At 47.7% G+C, this 21,875-nt stretch overlaps 2 protein-coding genes across 4 annotated transcripts in view; one reads left to right on the forward strand and one right to left on the reverse strand.

The window, feature by feature from the left end:
* The window catches only part of LOC140421848 (uncharacterized), an 88,318-nt gene that overhangs the window by 29,354 nt on the left and 37,089 nt on the right, over positions 1-21,875 (reverse strand). The gene's annotated exons all lie outside the window — the stretch shown is intronic.
* LOC140421788 (uncharacterized) lies at positions 2,039-17,040 on the forward strand. 3 transcript variants are annotated; one of them, XM_072506637.1, is made up of 2 exons: positions 2,039-2,095; positions 6,703-17,040. In XM_072506637.1, the coding sequence occupies exon 2, from the start codon at positions 7,028-7,030 to the stop codon at positions 8,768-8,770; it is 1,743 nt and encodes a 580-aa protein (XP_072362738.1). In that variant the 5' UTR covers positions 2,039-2,095; positions 6,703-7,027; the 3' UTR covers positions 8,771-17,040. The 3 variants fall into 3 exon arrangements, with proteins under 3 accessions (XP_072362738.1, XP_072362737.1, XP_072362739.1); XM_072506636.1 differs by having other exon boundaries at positions 2,046-2,099; XM_072506638.1 differs by lacking the exon at positions 2,039-2,095 and adding an exon at positions 2,117-2,778.

The raw sequence follows: 21,875 nt of genomic DNA on the forward strand, positions 1-21,875 counted from the left end.
AGAACAGATCACAGAACACAACACTAGACATCATATTCTGCCAAGACTATGTGGGCTAGGCATTGGAGGAATGGTATTGTTACTGTGCGAGTAATCCAGAGACCCAGGTTAATGCTCTGGGGATCTGGGATCGAATCTGCCTATGACACATGGTGAAATTGAATGACAGTATCAAATTAAAAGTCTGATGATAACATTCTTGATTGTTGAAAAAACTCATCTGGTTCACTAATGTCCTTCAGGAAATCTGCTCTCCTTATGTGGCCTGGCCTATACGTGACTCCAGATCCACAGCAATGTTGTAGTTGATTTGTAAGTGCCCTCTGAAATAGCCTCACAAGACTCGCAGTTCAAGGGTAATTGGAATGAGCAGTAAATGCTGGCCCAGCCAGTGACGCCCACCTCCCATGAATGAATAATTTTTAAGGCTGCTCATTGTTCAATTTGAAGACGAGTAAGAAACTGTCTCATTGATTGGATTGGTTTATTTTCACATGTACCGAGGTACAGCGAAAAGTATTGTTCTGCGTACAGTCCAGACAAATCGTTCCATACATGAAAAAACAAAGTGCGGACCGAATGGCCTCCTTCTGCACTGTCTGTTCTATGTCCTATATGTAGAAAAATTCAATGAAGCAAAATCGTGGTACCCATAGGAAATGTACCACGCCTCGGGACATCCTTTGCTGCAGCATATGAGGTAGATAACGTTGGCCGGGTCGCACAAGAATATACCGCATACTTGGTTGACTGGTGTTCTCACGTGTAATGGTGGTACCCATGTTGATGATCTGGCACATCTTGCAGAGGTTACCAGGCAGGGTTGTGTGGTGTCATGGTCGCTGTTCTCCTGAACGCTGGGTAGTTTGTTGCAATCAATGGTCTGAGGTTGCGCAGTTGTTTGAAGGAAATTAGTGGGGATGGCCTTGGCAAGATGTTCGCCTTCATCGATGGCGTGTTGACACTGCAGAAGGAGGCCATTCGGCCCATCTACTCGGCACTGGCTCTTGGAAAGAGCACCCCAACAGTCCACACCTCCACCTATCCTCGTAACCCCACCTAGCTTTTTTAGATACTATGGCAATTTACCATCATCACCTCCCGATTTTACAATTCCATTACACACCTGGCTGCTCTCCCACATTCTACCTCTGTAAACATAAAGCCATCCAAAGGTCTGCTACCCATGTCTTAATTCACAGCAAGTTCCTTCCCCCTATGATCCCTGTGCTCCGAGACTTGTATTCACTCCCAGTCAATTCTCACCCTTGTTTTCAAATCCCTCCATGGCCTCGTCTCTCCCTGTGTCTGTATCTCCTCCAGCCCCACAACCCCCTGAGATATCTGCACAGCTCTGATCCTGGACTCTTGTACACCCCCGATTCTAATTACTCCGCCATGGTTTTCAGTTCCCTCGGCCCCAAGCACTGAATTCCCTCCCGAAACCTCCCCGTCTCCACCTCACTCGCCTCCTTTCAGACTCTTTCAAACTCACCTCTTTGACCAAGTTTTTGGTCACCTGCCCTAAATCTCCTTTTGTGTCTGGGTGTCTCACTTTGTTTTATAATGTTCCTGTGAAGTTGACTGGGATGATTTATGATGTTAAAGGTGTTATATAAATATAAGTTGTTGTTGTTGACTGTAACCCTGACCTCCTGTTTTACAAAATCCCATTGGTTTCACAACAAACTCTATCTCTGATGTTTTGCCCCCTGCGGGTTTGCAGCCTCTATAAAGACGGCCGTTAACTCAGGCCTGTCACCGGGAGCAGGCCGCAGCTGTCCCGCCGCTCGATGCAAACCCGGGCCCGGAAACTTCTTATTGGGGTTTGGAGCCTCCACCGGGTTTCAGTGAAACCTCCCGGCCGCGTCCAGCATCGGCACTGCGCATGCTCCAGCTCACAATGCCCCTCTGGACCAATAGGGGGAGAGGGGTGGACCTGGAGGACCGAGTGGTGACAGCGGGTCCTCCAACCAATCGGAGTGAATGAGGGGCGGGGCTGAGCCCGGTCTCCACGTAAGATGGAGCATGCGCAGAACCGATGACAACTCAGGATTCAGGCGGTCGGGTGGAAATCCTCAGCCGGTCAAATTCGGTGGGTGAGTCATCAGGGAGGGATGGAACCAGCGGATGGGTCTGGAGGCTTCATAAACACCCTGCGCAGGCCCCAAGCTCCGAATACGAAGCTCGGATACAGCAGCTGAACCGGCGAAAGCTGCTCGGGCTTTTCCCCGAGGCAGGCCCGGGTGGCCGGGCGCTTGCGAAGGGAGCGAGAGGCCCGGCTTTGCTCCGCCTCCCATTCAGTCTGATTGGCTGGAGGACCAAATGCTCATCTTCGGTCTTCCAGCTCCGCCCCCGCTTCCTATTGGTCCGATCCTGCCGTCAATCAGTACCGGGCATTGTGAGCTGGAGCAAACCCTTCACCATCATTGTCAGCTCCCTGGTTTGCAGCTGCGGGGCTTCTCCCTCCCGGGAACAGGCCCAGGTTAACGGGTCCCAACCTGCTTCAGCCACTGGAGGATGGTTCACATCAGAGGATGGGGGAGGGGGACAAGAAATAAGAGCTTACACTTTGCACTCAAATCAATGAGGACTCTCATCCCTGGCAAAGAAGGAGACCCTGGCAGGTGGGCGGGAAGGATTCACAAATACCCGCTGGAGGCCCCAAACCCCCAATAAGACCCATTGATTTTATTGTCAGTCTGCAGACAGGAGCTGGAGAACTGAACCCAGGCAGAGGAGAGCGATGGAGAAAACTGGCAGTGCAGGAAAGAGATGGTGAGATGGGTTTGGATTTCAGCCCAGGGAGGAGGGAGAGTGTGTGGGATTGGGATTGACAGCTTTGGGGGAACAAGAGAGGAAAAAATGTTCCAGAGAAACTAGAATTATCTGTTAAGAAATTCTATCCTAGTCTGACAGTGATGGCTTTTGTAAACTCCTTTAACAGGGAGTTAGAATTGTAGAATTTGCACACAAACTGAACCCAACAGAAAGGTTTGTCTCTTTGCGAATTCTATCCTGCATTGATAATGATGACTTTTGTAACATGAGAGATTACAGCTCTCAGGAAAGATTAATTGGAGTGGGGCCTTTTTTCTATCGACAACAACAAATTAAGCAGTGACCTGCTGTAAATCTTTTAAATTATCAGTTTGGAGAGGGGCGATGTGAGAGTGTGACCATCAAAAAACAAGTCGTAATTACAAGACAGTTACGAATGAATCCAAGGGGACAATACAGACAAAATTATTGATTACAAGTTCAAAATGTGCATCTCATTACCATGGAAAGGAGTTGAGGAAAGTGCTGAGATGTTTTCAAAAGGAAACGGGACAAGCACATGAGAGAAAATGGAATCGAAGGGAACGGGAGCGGTTGCTGCAAGAACTTCTGAGGGTGGACAGGCAATATGCGGAGGCACCGGAGGAGGGACTGTACAGGGAAAGGCAAAGGCTACACGTAGAATTTGACTTGCTGACAACGGGTACTGCAGAGGCACAGTGGAGGAAGGCACAGGGTGTACAGTACGAATATGGGGAGAAGGCAAGCAGGTTGCTGGCCCACCAATTGAGGAAAAGGGGAGCAGCGAGGGAAATAGGGGGAGTGAGGGATGAGGAAGGAGAGATGGAGCGGGGAGCGGAGAGAATGAATGGAGTGTTCAATTTTATAAAAAATTATACGAAGCTCAACCCCCGGATGGGAGGGAGAGAATGATGGGCTTTCTGGACCGGCTGGAATTTCCCAAGGTGGAGGAGCAGGAAAGGGTGGGACTGGGAGCACAGATTGAAATAGAGGAAGTAGTGAAAGGAATTAGGAGCATGCAGGCGGGAAGGCTCCGGGACCGGATGGATTCCCAGTTGAATTTTACAGGAAATATGTGGACTTGCTCGCCCCGCTACTGATGAGGACCTTTAATGAGGCAAAGGAAAGGGGACAGCTGCCCCCGACTATGTCTGAGGCAACGATATCGCTTCTCCTAAAGAAGGAAAAAGACCCGCTGCAATGCGGGTCCTATAGGCCTATTTCCCTCCTGAATGTAGATGCCAAGATCCTGGCCAAGGTAATGGCAATGAGGATAGAGGATTGTGTCCCGAGGGTGGTCCATGAGGACCAAACTGGGTTTGTGAAGGGGAGACAGCTGAATACGAATATACGGAGGCTGCTAGGGGTAATGATGATGCCCCCACCAGAGGGGGAAGCGGAGATAGTGGTGGCGATGGATGCCGAGAAAGCATTTGATAGAGTGGAGTGGGATTATTTGTGGGAGGTGCTGAGGAGATTTGGTTTTGGAGATGAGTATGTTGGATGGGTGCAGCTGTTGTATAGGGCCCCAGTGGCGGGTGTGGTCACGAATGGACGGGGATCTGCATACTTTCGGCTCCATAGAGGGACAAGGCAGGGATGCCCTCTGTCCCCATCACTGTTTGCACTGGCGATTGAGCCCCTGGCAATAGCATTGAGGGGTGCCAAGAAGTGGAGGGGAGTACTTAGAGGAGGAGAAGAACACCGGGTATCTCTGTATGCGGATGATTTGTTATATGTAGTGGACCCGGCGGAGGGGATGCCAGAGATAATGCGGACACTTCGGGAGTTTGGAGAATTCTCAGGATATAAACTGAACATGGGGAAAAGTGAGTTTTTTGTGGTGCATCCAGGGGAGCAGAGCAGAGAAATAGAGGACTTTCCGCTGAGGAAGGTAACAAGGGACTTTCGTTACTTGGGGATCCAGATAGCCAAGAATTGGGGGTACATTGCATAGGTTAAAGTTAACGCGATTGGTGGAACAAATGGAGGAGGACTTCAAGAGATGGGACATGGTATCCCTGTCACTGGCAGGGAGGGTGCAGGCAGTTAAAATGGTAGTCCTCCCGAGATTCCTCTTTGTGTTTCAGTGCCTCCCGGTGGTGATCACGAAGGCTTTTTTCAAAAGGATCGAAAAGAGTATCATGAGTTTTGTGTGGGCCGGGAAGACCCCGAGAGTGAGCAAGGGATTCTTACAGCGTAGTAGGGATAGGGGGTTGCTGGCACTACCGAGCCTAAGTGAGTACTACTGGGCCGCCAATATCTCAATGGTGAGTAAGTGGATGGGGGAAGAGGAGGGAGCAGCGTGGAAGAGATTGGAGAGGGCGTCCTGTAGGGGGACTAGCCTACAAGCTATGGTGACGGCCCCATTGCCGTTCTCACCGAAGAAATACACCACAAGCCCGGTGGTGGTGGTGACTTTGAAAATTTGGGGACAGTGGAGACGGCATAGGGGAAAGACGGGAGCCTTGGTGGGGTCCCCGATAAGAAACAACCATAGGTTTGCCCCGGGGAGAATGGATGGGGGATTTGGAATATGGCAAAGAGCAGGAGTAACGCAACTGAAAGATCTGTTTGTGGATGGGAAGTTCGCAAGTCTGGGAGCGCTGACCGAGAAATATGGGTTGCCCCAAGGGAATGCATTCCGGTATATGCAACTGAGGGCTTTTGCGAGGCAGCAGGTGAGGGAATTCCCGCAGCTCCCGACGCATGAGGTAAACGACAGAGTAATCTCAAAGACATGGGTGGGGGACGGTAAGGTGTCAGATATATATAGGGAAATGAGGGACGAGGGGGAGATTATGGTAGATGAGCTGAAAGGGAAATGGGAAGAAGAGCTGGGGGAGGAGATTGAGGAGGGGCTGTGGGCGGATGCCCTAAGTAGGGTAAACTCATCATCCTCGTGTGCCAGGCTAAGCCTGATTCAATTTAAGGTGTTACACAGGGCGCATATGACTGGAGCACGGCTCAGTAAATTTTTTGGGGTAGAGGATAGGTGTGCGAGATGCTCGAGAAGCCCAGCGAATCACACCCACATGTTCTGGTCATGTCCGGCACTACAGGGGTTCTGGGTGGGGGTGACAAAGGTGCTTTCGAAAGTAGTGGGGGTCCAGGTCGAACCAAGCTGGGGGTTGGCTATATTTGGGGTTGCACAAGAGCCGGGAGTGCAGGAGGCGAGAGAGGCCGATGTTTTGGCCTTTGCGTCCCTAGTAGCCCGGCGAAGGATATTGCTAACGTGGAAAGAAGCCAAGCCCCCGGGGGTGGAGACCTGGATAAATGACATGGCAGGGTTTATAAAGCTGGAACGGATTAAGTTCGTCCTAAGTGGATCGGCTCAAGGGTTCACCAGGCGGTGGCAACCGTTCGTCGAATACCTCACAGAAAGATAGAGGGAATGGAAAAGAAGAAGGCAGCAGCAGCAGCCCAGGGAGTAGGGGAGGGGGGGGGGGGGGGGGGGGGAGGAACCAGAAGGAGTCTCAGGGTTATTAATATATATGTATAATATGTATAGGTCGTTGCTATAAATAATTGTATATTGGATTGTTAAACCATATTTTTGGAGAGTGTTTATCTGAGACACGGCAGTTGCCATTTAGTTTTAGTTTTCGTTTTTGTTATATATTATTTATTCTATGTTTATAAAACAGGTCATTGTTATTTATACTGTTATATTATTAAGTAAAGGATACACAATGTACTGTGATGGTTGACCAAAAATTTTCAATAAAATATTCTTAAAAAAAAAAGAAAATGGAATCGAAAATCAGCTGAAAGGCCGAGATTTAATAGGTGTGACAGTCAGAGATGTGTGCTGCATATGGACAGCAGCAGAACGTGTGACAGAATGGCCTGTTTGTGTCTTATATATTCACAGTTTTTCAATGTAATCTCCTTTTACAGAATATTTGCAGATGCAAACATCATGTCGAGATCTGACAGAGTCACTTGATTCATCAGGACCGGTCTTTCAACGTGGAACGAGAAATGTTTGTCCAATCACACAGCATGAAATTCAATTGCAGCATTTATATCAGGGAGACACCGTACTCAGGCTTCAACTGATGATCCAAGTTGGAGAAACATGACATTCGCACCATAGGAATCAAGAAGCAGCAATTGGACATTCAGCCCCGTGAGCCTGTTATACCATTTAATAACATCACGGCTGATCTGATAGTGACCTCAAATCTGCATCCCACCTGCACCTGATAACTTGTCGATAACGATGATGAAACCGTGGAAATGTGGGGACTGTGGGATGGGATTCAATTACCCGTCTGAATTGGAAACTCATCGACGTATTCACACCGGGGAAAGGCCGTTCACCTGCTCGGTGTGTGGGAAGGGATTCACTCGGTCATCAAACCTCCTGACACACCAACTTGTTCATACTGATCAGAGACCTTTTAAATGTGCTGACTGTGAGAAGAGCTTTAAAAGCAGAAATGATTTACTGACACATCAACGCACTCACACTGGGGAGAGGCCATTCACCTGCCCCGTGTGTGGGAAGGGATTCACTCGGTCATCCCACCTCCTGACACACCAACTTGTTCATACTGATCAGAGACCTTTTAAATGTGCTGACTGTGGAAAGAGCTTTAAAAGCAGAAAGGATTTACTGATACATCAACGCACTCACACTGGGGAGAGGCCATTCACCTGTTTGGAATGTGGGAAGGGATTTAATGATTTGTCAAACCTCCGGATTCACCATCAGATTCACTCTGACCAGAGACCGTTTAAATGTGCTGACTGTGAAAAGAGCTTTAAACGCAGGAAGGATTTACTGACACATCAACGCACTCACACTGGGGATAGGCCGTTCAACTGCTCGGTGTGTGGGAAGGGATTCACTCGGTCATCAAACCTCCTGACACACCAACTTGTTCACACTGATCAGAGACCATTTAAATGTGCTGACTGTGAAAAAAGCTTTAAAAGCAGAAATGATTTACTGACACATCAACGCACCCACACTGGGGAGAGGCCATTCACCTGCTCCGTGTGTGGGAAGGGATTCACTCTGTCATCCCACCTCCTGAGCCACCAACTTGTTCATACTGATCAGAGACCTTTTAAATGTGCTGACTGTGAGAAGAGCTTTAAAAGCAGAAATTATTTACTGTTACATCAACGCACTCACACTGGGGAGAGGCCATTCACCTGTTTGGAATGTGGGAAGGGATTTAATGCTTCGTCAAACCTCCGGGCTCACCATCAGGTTCACTCTGGCCAGAGACCTTTTAAATGTGCTGACTGTGGAAAGAGCTTTAAAAGCAGAAAGGATTTGCTGACACATCAACGCACTCACACTGGGGAGAGGCCATTCACCTGTTTGGAATGTGGGAAGGGATTTAATGATTTGTCAAACCTCCGGAATCACCATGAGATTCACTCTGACCAGAGACCGTTTAAATGTGCTGACTGTGAAAAGAGCTTTAAACGTAGAAAGGATTTACTGACACATCAACGCACTCACACTGGAGAGAGGCCATTCACCTGCTCCGTGTGTGGGAAGGGATTCACTCGATCATTCCACTTCCTGAGACACCAACTTGTTCATACTGATCAGAGACCGTTTAAATGTGCTGACTGTGAGAAGAGCTTTAAAAGCAGAAAGGATTTACTGTCACATCAACGCACTCACACTGGGGAGAGGCCATTCACCTGCTCCGCGTGTGGGAAGGGATTCACTCGATTATCACTCCTCCTGAGCCACCAACTTGTTCATACTGATCATAGACCTTTTAAATGTTCTGACTGTGAGAAGAGCTTTAAAAGGAAAAGCAATTTGCTGAAACACCAACGCACTCCCACTGGGGAAAGAGGCCATTCACCTGCTCCGTGTGTGAGAAGAGATTCACATGTTCATCCCAGCTTCTGCAACACCAGCGAGTTCACACTGGACAGAGACTGTACACTTGCCCCGTGTGTGACAAGAAATTCACTCGGTCATCCCACCTGACTTCAAACCAACTTGTTCACATTGATCAGAAACCTTTTAACTGTTCTGACTGTGAAAAGAGATTTAAAAGAAAATGAAGTCTGCGGAAACACCAGCGAGCTCACACTGAAACAGAATCATAGCATTTACAGTGCAGAAGGGCATTCGGCCCATCGAGTGCACCGGCCCTTGCAAAGAGCATCTTACTTAAGCCCATACCTCCAACCTAACCCATAACCCCACCTCACCTTTTTGGACAGTGAGGGCAATTTAGCATGGCCAATCCACCTAATCGGCACATTTTTGGACTGTGGGAGGAAACCAGAGCACCCGGAGCAAACCCACGCAGACACTGGGGGCAATGCGCAGACTCCGCACAGCCAGTGACCTAAGCCTGGAATCAAACCTGGGGCCCTGGAGCTGTGAAGCAACAGTGCTAACCACTGGGCTACTGTGTCGCTCACATGTGGGAGCGGTACTGGGGAGAGGCTGTTTAACTGCTCCGCGTGTGGGAGGAGATTCACTCAGTCAAACAACCTGCACTGACATCAGCAAGTTCACAGACAACAGCAGGGTTTGGATTCAGCTGTTGTTGCTGCTGTTAGTCACTTCCAGGACTGAATGATGCCTTGACGTCTGTTTCCAGTGGGGCTCCACAGTTTCCGGTATATATCAATAATTTAGACTTAAATGTATGCACCAGGATTACACAAAAGTTGCTGATGTGTTTTAAACGATGAGGGAGGAAGCCATGGACTGGGTCAGGTAAACAGAAAAATGGTAAATGGAACTTTAGATAATGAGAGGTTAGGAACACACTTCAGTTAACTCCAGATAAAAATAAGGTCACTTCAGGAGAATGGAAAAAACTGATTGGTGGGGAAGCTACAAATAATCTTTTTTAAAAAAAAAAAAGAAATTCAGAGTATCCAATTGTTATTATTACTTTTTCCAATTAAGGGGTAATTTAGCCTGGCCAATCCACCGAACCTGCACATCTTTGGGTTGTGGGGGTGAAACCCATGCAGACACGTGGAGAATGTGCAAACTCCACACGGACAGTGACCCAGGGCCGGGATTCAAACCCGGGTCCTCAGCGCTGTAGTCCCAGTGCTAACCACTGCTCCACGTTCTGCCCTAGCTACAAATAATTCTAATAACCTTATTGAACAGTTCTCAAATGGAAAGATACTTGACCACATTAAAACTAAGGATCTGCAATAGACGTTTGATCTAGCAAGTCATATTTAGGGCAAGATTATAAACCGAGGGCATTCATTTAAAGTGATTAGAAAAAGAAACAATGCTGAGCAAGGCTAGGAGAGTGGGCAAAGAAGTGGCAGATGGAATACAATGTGGAAAAGTGTGAGGTTATGGACTTTGGAAGGAGAAATGGAGGCATAGACTTTTCTAAATGGGAAAATGCTGAGGAAATCACAAGCACAAAGGGACTTGGGAGTCCTTGTTCATGATTCTCTTCAGGTTAATGTGCAAGTGCACTGTATCCTCACGGCGCCGAGGTCCCAGGTTCGATCCCGGCTCTGGGTCACTGTCTGTGTGGAGTTTGCACATTCTCCCCGTGTTTGTCTGGGTTTCGCCCCCACAACCCAAAGATGTGCAGGCTAGGTGGATTGGCCACGCTAAATTGCCCCTTAATTGGAAAAAATGAATTGTACTCTAAATTTTTTTTAAAGGTTAATGTGCAGGTCCAGGCGGCATTTAGGAAGGCAAATGCAATGTATTCATGTCAAGAGGGCTAGAATACAAGACCAGGGATGTAATTCTGAGGCTGTATATGGCTCTGATCAGACCCCATTTGGAGTATTATGAGCAGTTTTGGGCCCCGTGTCTAAGGAAGGATGTGTTGGCCTTGGAAAAGGTCCAGAGGTTTACAAGAATGATCCCTGGAATGAAGAACTTGTCGCATGAGGAACGGTTGAGGATTCTGGGTCTGTACTTGTTAGGAGTTTAGAAGGATATGGGGGTATCTTATTAAAACTTATAGGATACTGCGAGGCCTGGGTAGAGTGGACATGGAGAAGATGTTTCCACTTGTAGGAAATTATTCCTTAAAACTCTCCAAAAAATGCTTTTGGCAGGAAAATCAGCAGGCATTAGAAAATAAACAGAAATCGCGGCAACATGTTCATTTTAACCGACCTTCCAGTGACCCTCCCCCTCCAATCCCGAACAACCTGCACACCCAGATATCTAAAGTGAACCCCTGCCCTACGGAATGACAGCCCCCCCCCCCCCCCCCCCCCCACACCCCTGCCCACACCCTGGCCGAAACACCACAAAATACTCACTCTTGTCTAGATTTAATTTGTACCCCGAGAAAGACCCAAACACCCAAAGCAGCTCCAACATTCCCGCTCTTGACACACTCGGTTCCGACACATATTATAACAAGTCATCGGCATACAAGAGCACCCTGTGCTCTATTCACCCCCCCCCCCCCCCCGCACTGTCCCTTTCCATACCCCCAAACCTCTTACCGCGATGGCCAACAGCGATTTTGCGATGGCCAACGGCTCAATCGTGAGTGCAAACAGCAGGGGGTGGGGGACATAGGACATCCCTGCCTAGTCCCACGGTGGAGAGAAAAGTCTCTCGTGCTGATGTTTTTGTGCGGACACTGGCCCCGGCTCCTTATACAGTAGCTTTACCCAGTCCACAAATCGTTGACCAATCCCAAACCGCTCCAGAACTGCTATCATGTGTCCCCATTCTACTTGGTCAAACGCTTTCTCGCCATCCACTGCCACAACCACCTGTTTCCTTCCCCTCCGCCGGTGCCATAACCACGTTCAATACCCTCTAAACGTTTGAAAAGAGCTGCCTCCCTCACTCAAACCCCATCTGATCTTCACCTATCACCTTCAGGAGGCACTCCTCCTGCCTACCTGCCAGTACCTTCGCTCATACCTTTGCGTTCACGTTTAAAAGTGATATGGGCCTAAACAACCCACACTCTGTCGGACCCTTATCTTTTTAAGCAACAGGGAAACCGATGCCTGCCCCAAAGTTTGTGGTAACACCCCCTTCCCTATCGCCTCCTCAAATATCTCCAGCATCACGGGTGCCAGCTTATCCTGCAGACACACCAGCGAGTTCACACTGGGAAGAAGCCATTCACCTGCTCTCAGTGTGGGAAGGGATTACATAGAGACATAGAAAATAGGAGCAGGATGAGGCCATTTGGCCCTTTGCGCCTGCTCCGCCATTCATTATGATCATGGCTTATCTAATTTAATAGCTTAATCCCGATTTCCCCTCTACATCCTTTGATTCCCTTCGCTCTAAGTGCTATATCTAACTGTTTCCTGAAAACATGCAATGTATTGGCCTCAACTATTTCCTGTGGTAACAAATTCCACAGGCTCACCACTCTCTGGTTGAAGAAATTACTCATCTCTGTCCTCAATGGTCTACCCTGTATCCTCAGACTGCGACCTCTGGTTCTGTACACTCCCATCATCGGGAAAATCTTTCCTGCATCTACCCTGTCAAGTCCTGTTAGAATATTATAGGTTTCTATGAGATCCCCCCGCCCCCCCCCCCCCCCCCTCCATTCTTCTGAACTGCAGCGAATGGAACATAGAACATTACAGTGCAGTACAGGCCCTTCAGCCCTCGATGTTGCACCGATCTGTGAAACCACTCTAAAGCCCATTTACACTATTCCCTTATCGTCCATATGTCTATCCAATGACCATTTGAATACCCTTAGTGTTGGCGAGTCCACGACTGTTGCAGTCAGGGCATTCCACACCCTTACTACCCTCTGAGTAAAGAACCTACCTCTGACGTCTGTCTTATATCTATCTCCCCTCAATTTAAAGCTATGTCCCCTCATGCTAGACATCACCATCCGAGGAAAAAGGCTCTCACTGTCCACCCTATCCATTCCTCTGATCATCTTGTATGCCTCAATTAAGTCACCTCTTAACCTTTTAATACAATCCTAACTGATTCAATCTCTCATACCTCAGTCCCACCATCCCAGGAATCAGTCTGGTAAACCTGCTCTGCACTCCCTCGAGAGCAAGAACACCCTTCCTCAGATAAGGAGACCAAAACTGCTCATAATATTCCAGGTATGGCCTCGCCAAGGCCCTGTATAATGACAGCAAGATATTCCTGCTCCTGTACTCGAATCTGCTCACAATGAAGGCTGGCATATCATTTGCCTTCTTTACCGCCTGCTGGAGCTGCATGCTTTCCTGCAGTGAAGTGTACGAGGATACCCAGGTCTCGTTGCACATTTCCCTCTCCTAATTTATGGCAATTCAGATAATAGCCTGCCTTCTCGTTTGCTACCAAACTGGATAACCTCGCATTTCTCCAAATTATACTGTATCTGCCATTAATTTGCCTACTCACTCAACTTGTCCAAATCACACTGAAGGATCTCTGCAACCTCCTCATAGCTCACCCTCCCACACAACTTGTGTCATCTGCAAATTTGGAGATATTGCATTTTGTTCCCTCCTAAATCATTAGGTGACACAGTGGTTAGCACTGCGGTCTTGCGGAGCTGAGGACCAGTGTTCAATCCTGGCCCCAGGTCACTGTCCGTGTGGAGACACGTTCTCCAAGTGTCTGCGTGGGTGTCACCCCCATAACTCAAAGATGTTTACCTCTATTTACGCGATTCACTCGGTTATGCTGTCTGCAGTCACACCAGGGAGTTCATACTGGGGAGAGGCCGTTCACCTGCTCTCAATGTGCGAAGGGATTTTGTAATTCATCGCACTTCCTGAGACCCCAACAAGTTCACAACTGATTACAGAGATTGGATTCTGCTGTTATTGTTTCTGTTCTCAATTACATCCAGGACTGCATTTTGTTCATTCTGTTGGTCAATGGGGATGGTCAGAGAGTTTCTTTCTGCTGGACTGGCCGGTCTCATGGCTTCGTCTCCAATGGTCTGATTCTCTCTGAGCCTTCTTGCGAATATCTGGTTTCACATTTCACAAGGATCAAAGAGTAAAAGGGTATGTTTGGAGGTTAGAAGATGTTTCATTACCATTTCTGTTTGGAATCCCCCAAAATCATGCCACATTGCCATGAAGATGGGCTGTAGTGGTTACATGGATCTTTTGTTTAATTTATCTTGGTGCTTCTCACAGAAGAAAATTATTAGGGTATGAGGGGCAAGTTATCTGAGGTCACTGGGAAAGTACATTAAATAGTGTGGTGGGTGACACGCAATCACTAATATTTATGGAATTATTACAGATTTATACGGGGCTCGGTTAGCTCAGTTGGCTGGATGGCTGGTTCGTGCTGAATGACACCAACAGCACAGGTTAAATTCCCATACCGGCTGAGGTTAGCCATGGTCTGTGTCAGTATTTATGCTCCACATGAGCCTCCACCCACCCCTCTAAAGATCCCCCCCCCCCCCCCCCCCCCCACGATCAGCATTTCCTTCTATTCCTTTTTCCCTCGTGTATGTATCTAGCTTGATGTTTAATGTGTTGATGCTGTTCACCTCAACCACTCGCTGTGATAACGAGTTCCACATTCTCACCACTCGCTGGGTAAAGGGGTTTCTACTGAAATTCCTATTGGATTATTGAATCCCTTCATAAACTGAAAGACTTCCATCAGGTCACCCATCAGTCTTCTCTTTTCCAGAAAAAAGCAGCCCCAGCCTTTCCTGAGTGTTAAATGTTCTCAGTTCTGTATATTATGAATCCTTGTTGCACCTTATCCAGTGCCTCTATTTCCTTTTTCAAAATGGAGATCACTAATGTTGACAGTGCTCCCAGTGTAGTCTAACCATCAGTCTAAACAAGTTGGACATTTCCACCGTGCTTTTCAATTCTATCCATCTAGAATGGAACCCTATATCGGCCCCACACTTCAGGAAAGATGTGAAATTCTTAAGAGAGGGTGCAAAGAACATTTACGAGAATGGCACCAGAGATGAGGGACTCCAGTTAGTTGGAGTGACTGGAGCAGCTGGATTTCTCTCCTGAGATCACAGCATCTGGAGGGTGGGGAATGGGGCCCTTTGAGACCATGTCGGCTCTCTGTGGAGCAAGTCAGTCTGTTCATTTCCCTGTTCAATCCGCAAATCCCTGTAGGTTTATTTCTCGCAGTACCTGTCCAATTTCCGATTGAAATCCTTCCGTCATCTCTGCATCTCCTATCCTCATAGGCAGTAGGTTCCAGGTCATTACCACTCTCTTTACATGTACACAAGGCTCCCAGAGCACAGAGGAATCTATTTAGTCAATTTTTCCCGTGCCAGCTCTTTCTACAGTGACCCAATTAATCCCATAGTTCGACAATTTCCCTTTTGGAAGTTACAGTCCAATGAGATTCCAGTACCATTTATAGACAATATATTCCAAATCACAACAACTCACTGTGTTTTACAACAAATAATTGTGCATATGGTGTGTCTGGAGTTTCACAGAGTATTCAAAATGGCATCAACACTGTCATTATTACACAAAATTAAGACTCAATCTTTATCAATGATTCTGGTGAGGACACCAAGTGTAATATTTCCTAGTTTGTGTACAATTAGAACAAATGTACATTTCTATAAAACCTCTCACGACCACTGGGCCTCCTAAAGTGTTTTAAAGCCAATGGAGTACTTTTGAAACATATTCACTGTTGTAATGTAGGAAGCTGTAAGAACGCATGTGTAATCACACTTTAGTTTTAAAATTGTTATTTTCATAGTGTATTCACTGTCATTAGTAACAAGGTCAAGGAAGCCCTTTTACATTCTTAACATGTGGTTTCCTGTAGCCATGTAACCTTTTCTATATTAACTATGTATTGATTTCATAGCAAAAAACAATAAATAAATTAATGATTATTCTGTACTAAATATCATGAGTGAATTGGTGTATTGGGTAATTATATTGCAAAGACTAGATCTTTGTTTGTAAAAATAACACTTCCAACCAAAATGTTTCCAGAAACTGCAGAACTATCAGAATTTGTTTGAAAAAATAAATTACTTTATAATTTTGAGAATTTACAAGACCTCACATTGTGCCAAGACTATGTGGGCTGGGCAGTGGTGTAATGGTATTGTTACTGGGCTAGTAATCCAGAGACCCAGGTTAATGCTCTGGGGATCTGGGATCGAGTCTGCCTACGACAGATATTGAAATTGAATAAAATCTCAAATGAAAAGTCTAATGATGACATTGTGGATTGTTGTAAAAACCCACCTAGTTAATTCATGTCTTTTCGGAAATCTGCTCTCCTTCCATGGCCTGGCCTACATGTGACTCCAGATCCACAGCAATGTTGTGGTTGATTTGTAAGTGCACTCGGAAATAGCCTCACAAGACACGCAGTTCAAGGGCAATTGGAATGAGCAGTAAATGCTGGCCCAGCCAGTGACCCCCACCTCCCATGAATGAATAATTTTTAAGACTCATTGTTCAATCTGAAGACGAGTAAGAAACTGTCTCTTTGATTGGATTTGATTTATTGTCACGTGTACCGAGGTACAGCGAAAAGTATTGTTCTGCGTACAGTCCAAAAAGATCATTCCATACATGAAAAAAACCTAGGACATACAACAAATACACAATGTAAAAACATAGACACAGACACCGGGTGAAGCATACGGAGTGTAGTACTACTCAGTAGAGAACCAGTGTATCTTGTATCAATCAAATGTATTAATTACAAATTACTGTATTAATTAGCTACTAGTCTGCCACATGATTAAATAGGAAGTGATCCTTGAGTTACAATTAATTAAACAATAATAAATCAGTAGTTATAGTAAAAGTCTGTGTTTTACTTGTTGTAAAAATGTAAAAGCTTCATTGCTCTGTATATAAAGAATGTGCAATGAGGATAAATGTACCGGCAAGAGGGACCTTCCAACTCTGATTAGCCTCAACATTTGAAACTGTATGAATAAGGAATTGTACAGAACAGGTAAAGGAATAGTATGAAACAGTTCAATTGTATTCCTGTCAAAGGTAATGAGAGAAGGTGGTGTCAGTAATTAAAGATCCAATTAAATTAAACTGGTGCCCAATTGACCAATGGTCATGTTACAACAGGCCCAACACTGACATGAGGTAATGGTTACTTTGGGAGTAAAAGTCGAGGTTCCAAAGGTCTTCCTTGCTGGCCAAGTACTGAAAACTCTTGAGGCCGAGTTCCAAGGAAATTACTGTCAAAGAAGGAGCCAGGGAGGGTTACGCTTCTACAGACTGATCATGAAGTTGTAAACATCTATGTCTTCAAGTTGTTCAATAAACCTTTTTCTTTTAATAAACATTTTAAATTTACTATCCAGAGAATTCTGCCTTTTCTTTCATTGGTTGAAATTCTTGTCTGAACCAAAGCAAATTTATCAAATGATAAGTTGGGGATGTCTGAAATCAATTAAGGATCGGATAGCATCAATCTTCAATTTAAAACTTTCACTTCTGTAGCGCCTTTCATAACCACCATGTCCCAAAGTGCTTCTGAAGTGTCGTCCCTGTTGTGGGAAATGCAGCAGCCAATTTCCACAAAGCAAGATGCCACAAACAGCAATGTGACAATGAGCAGATGATCTAGTTTTGGCGATGCTGATTTAAAAAGACAAAAGCATTTTATTAAAGTTTTTTGTAATTTTATTATAATAAGTGACAACAACAGTAAACAATGCAAATCCAAACATAAACCATCGTGCATAAATCCTCCATCCCGAAAAAGTCCCCCCGACCCTCAACAGAAAATAGCCTAACTACCGCCCTCCCCTTTAAGTTTTTTTGCCTCTGTTGACAGTTAATTTTCTCTAAAGTCGACAAACGGCTGCCACCTCCGGGCGAACCCTAGCGTTGAGCCTCTTAGGGCAAACTTAATTTTTTTCAAGACTGAGAAACCTAACCATGTCGCTAACCCTGATATTGATTTTGGGGGCTTCAAGTCCCTCCACACTAGCAATATCCATCTCCGGGCTACCAGGGAGGCAAAGGCCAAGACATCAGCTTCTCTCGCCCCCTGGACTCCCGGCACTCCAAAGTTTGCCACCTCTGGACTCGGCACCACCCGTGTTTATCGTACCGTGGACATTACATCTGCAAAACCCTGCCAGAATCCCCCACGTCTCGCGCATGCCCAGAACATATGGACATGATTTGCTGGCCCCCCGCGCACACCTGTCCTCTACCCCAAAAAACCTGCCCATTCGGGCCACCGTCATGTGTGCCCGGTGAACGGGGCAGCACAGTGGCACAGTGGTTTGCATTGCTGCCTCATGGCGATGAGGTCCCAGGTTCGATCCCAACTCTGGGTCACTGTCCGTGTGGACTTTGCACATTCTCCCCGTGTTTGCATGGGTTTCGCTCCCACAACCCAAAGATGTGCAGACTAGGTGGATTGGCCACGCTAAATTGCCCCTTAATTGGAAAAAATAAATTGGGCACTCTAAAAACAAATTTTAAATGTGTGCCCGGTGAATGACCTTAAATTGCATCAGGCTGAGCCTGGCACATGAGGAGGACGTATTGACTCTGCTCAAGGCATCCACCCACAGACCTGCCTCTATCTCTCCCCATAGCTCCTCTTCCCATTTGCCCTTTAGCTCCTCTATCCGAGTTACCTCCGACTCCATGAGTTCTTTGTAGATATCCGATACCTTTCCCTCTCCCACCCCCATTCTAGAACCTCCCCAGTCCTGTATCCCCCGTGGTGGTAGGAGCGGAAAGGTTGAAACCTGCCTTCGCTAAAAATCCCATACCTGCAGATACCTGAATCCGTTTCCTGATGGCAATTCAAATTTCTCCTCTAAATCCTTCAGACGGGAAGCTCCCATCTATGAATAAATCTCCCATGAATAAAAGTAAACCATGAATAAAACCACCAGGCTTGTGGAGTACCGGGCTGGCGAGAACGGCAGTGGTGCCATTATCAATGCTCCCAGACCTGTGTCCTTACACAATGCCACCTCTACTCGCTCCCACACCGACACCCTCCCCCACTACCTAACCATGGCTATATTTACCACCCAGTAGTAGTTGCTAAAGTTCGGCAGCACCAGCCCAGCCTCCCCTCGACTACGCTCCAGCAACACTTTCTTCACTCGTGGGGTTTTACCCGCCCACACAAAACCCCAAATCACCTTGTTTACCGTTTAAAAAAGACCCTTGGGATAAAGATGGGGAGGCACTGGAAAGCAAACAGAAATCTTGCGAGGACCGTCATTTTCATGGTGTGCACCCTCCCCGCCTGTCCCACCTTCTGAAGTCCTCTTTCATTTTCTCTACTAGCCAGGTCAGATTTAACTTATGTAATGTCTCCCATTCCCGTGCCACCTGGATTTCAAGATAGCGGAAGCTCCCTCCCACCATTCTAAACGGCAGCTCTCCAAGTCTCCTCTCCGGCCCCCTCGTCTGGATCGCGAACATCTCATTTTTCCCATATTCAATTTGTACCCCGTAAACCGGACAAATTCCCCTAGGATCCGCATAATCTCCCCCACCTCCCCTTGACGGGTCGGAAATATACAGGAGCAGGTTGCCAGCGTAAAGCAAGACCCTGTGTTCCACGCACCCCCCCCCCCCCCACCCCCCCCCCCACCCCCGGACCAACCCTTTACAGTTCTGAGATGCTCTTTAACGCCATCGCCAATGGCTCTATGGCCAGAGCAAACAACAGCGGGGAGAGGGGACACCATTGCCTCCTCCCTCGGTGCAGCTTAAAATAACCTGACATCAGCCGATTTGTTCGTACGCTTGCTACTGGTGCCTGGTACAGCAGCCGAACCCAATCAATGAATTCCTGCCCAAACCAGAACCTTCCCAACACCTCCCACAAATAATTCCACTCCACCCGGTCAAAGGCCTTCTTCGCGTCCATCGCTACCCCACCCCCCCCCCCCCCCCACCAACCCCCCCTCCGAGGGCATCATAATAACGTTTAAGAGCCTTCTGGCATTGGCCGTTCACAAACCCTGTCTGGTCTTCCCTGATCACCTCAGTGACACAGTCCTCTATCCTTGAGGCCAATATTCTGGCCAACAGTTTGGCATCCACATTCAATAGGGAGATTGGCCAATATGACCCACATAGCTCAGGGTCCTTCTCCCGTTTCAGAATGGAGGCCTGCAACATTGTTGGGGGAAGGGCACCCCGCTCCCTTGCCTCATTAAATGCCCTCACCAGCAGCGAGCCCAGCATCTCCGAGAAGTTCTTATAAAATTCCACTGGGTAGCCGTTCGGTCCCGGAGCCTTCCCCGATGCCTGGCCTCCAGCTCCTCTACTATTTCTTCAATTCCAATCGGGGCACCCAACCTCTCCACCAGTCCTTCCTCCACCTTCAGGAACTTGAACTCACCCAGGAACTGCTTCATCCCCTCTCCCCCAGCTGGGGATTCCGGCTCATATAGCCTACTATAAAACTCCTTAAACACCCCGTTCACCCCTGCTGGGTCCAAGACCGCGTTCCCACCTCTGTCCTTCACTGTTCCCATCTCCCTGGCCACCTCCCTTTTCCTCAGTTCATGCGCTAGCGTCGTACTGGCCTTCTCACCATACTCATATAATGCCTTCCTCAGTTGCTCCACCGCCTTCCCTGCAGATAACAGCCCAAACTCCATCTGTAGCCTCTGCCGCTCCTTCAATAACCCCGCCTCCGGGGCCTCCAAATATCTCCTGTCCACCTGGAGTATTTCCCCAACCAACCTATCCATCTCTGCTCGCTCCACCTTTTCCCCATGGGCCCGGATCAAGATTAACTTCCCCCTAACCACTGCCTTCAGCGCTTCCCAAACCGTTGCTGCCGCGACTTCCTCTGTGTCATTTATTTCCACATAGTTCTGGATGGACTCCCTCACCCGCCCACACACCCCCTCATCCGCTAACAGTCCCACATCCAACCTCCATTGCGGGCGCTGCCCTCTCTCCTTACTCACCCACTGTTATAACCTGCCTGCTTACCATTGGCTGGGGACTAATGACAATCCCACAATCCTGTGGGAATATGAGCTTCCCCAATGAGGGGGGGCGGAGAAACCATTAGTAAACTCCAAGTATAAATAAAGCTGGCCAGTTTGGAACCAGCAGGAAGGAGTGTGCAGCAAGGGAAGTTGCTGCTGCTGTTATATATATATGTTATTGTAAATAAATGTTATTACTTTGTATCCTTAAAACTCGTGCTGGATTCTTCGTGGCCCTCACAAAACCCATAAATCCACCCAATGTGGGGCATGGTCTGACAGAGCAAATGCCGAATATTCGGTATCAACCAACCCCGCCAGTAGAACCATGCTCAGAATAAAAAAGTTGATCCGGGATATGCTTTGTGCACATGGGAGAAAAAAGAAAACTCCTTCACTCTTGGCCAACCGAACCTCCATGGGTCTACCCCCCCCCCTCCCCCCTCCCCAATCTGCTCCATGGACCCCTTTAGTTCCTTTGCTACTGCTGACACCCTCCCTGTCCTTGACCTCGACCGGTCCAACCTTGGGTCAATGACCGTATTGAAGTGTCCCCCGCCCCCCATGATCAGCTTATGCGACTCTAGGTCCAGGATCTTACCCAACACCCTCATGAATTCCACATTGTCCCAGTTTGGTGCATATATATTCACAAGTACCACCAGCATCCCCTCAAGCTTCCCACTCACCATGATGTACCTGGCCCCCACGTCCACCACTATTCTCCCTGCCTCAAATGCCACCCGTTTGTTGCTCAGGATAGCGACCCCCGTAGCTTAAGAGTCCAGCCCTGAATGAAATACTTGGCCGCCCCATCCCTTTCTCAATCTGGTCTGATCTATTACTCTCTGGTGTGTCTCCTGTAACATTGTCACATCCGCCTTCAATCCCCTCAAATGCGTGAACACGCGAGCCCTCTTAACTGGCCCATTCAGCTTTCTAATGTTCCATGTGGTCAGCCCAGTCGGGAGACTTCCCGCCCCTACCCCACCCCGATCACCCTTCTTAGGCCAGCCTCCAGCTCACGTCCCTCGCCTCTGTGGGCCCACCTTCGGGCATCCACTGTCCTCGACCTCCCCTTTGTCTCCCAGCAACATTTTCTCCCCTGTCAGCAGAGCAGCTCCCCCCCCCACCCCTCCCCACTATTAGCAGCACCACAATCCCAACCCCCCTTAACAAACTTACCACCTGCTCACCCCC

The sequence above is a fragment of the Scyliorhinus torazame genome, chromosome 5, assembly GCF_047496885.1.
Source record: "Scyliorhinus torazame isolate Kashiwa2021f chromosome 5, sScyTor2.1, whole genome shotgun sequence".
NCBI lineage: Eukaryota > Metazoa > Chordata > Chondrichthyes > Carcharhiniformes > Scyliorhinidae > Scyliorhinus > Scyliorhinus torazame.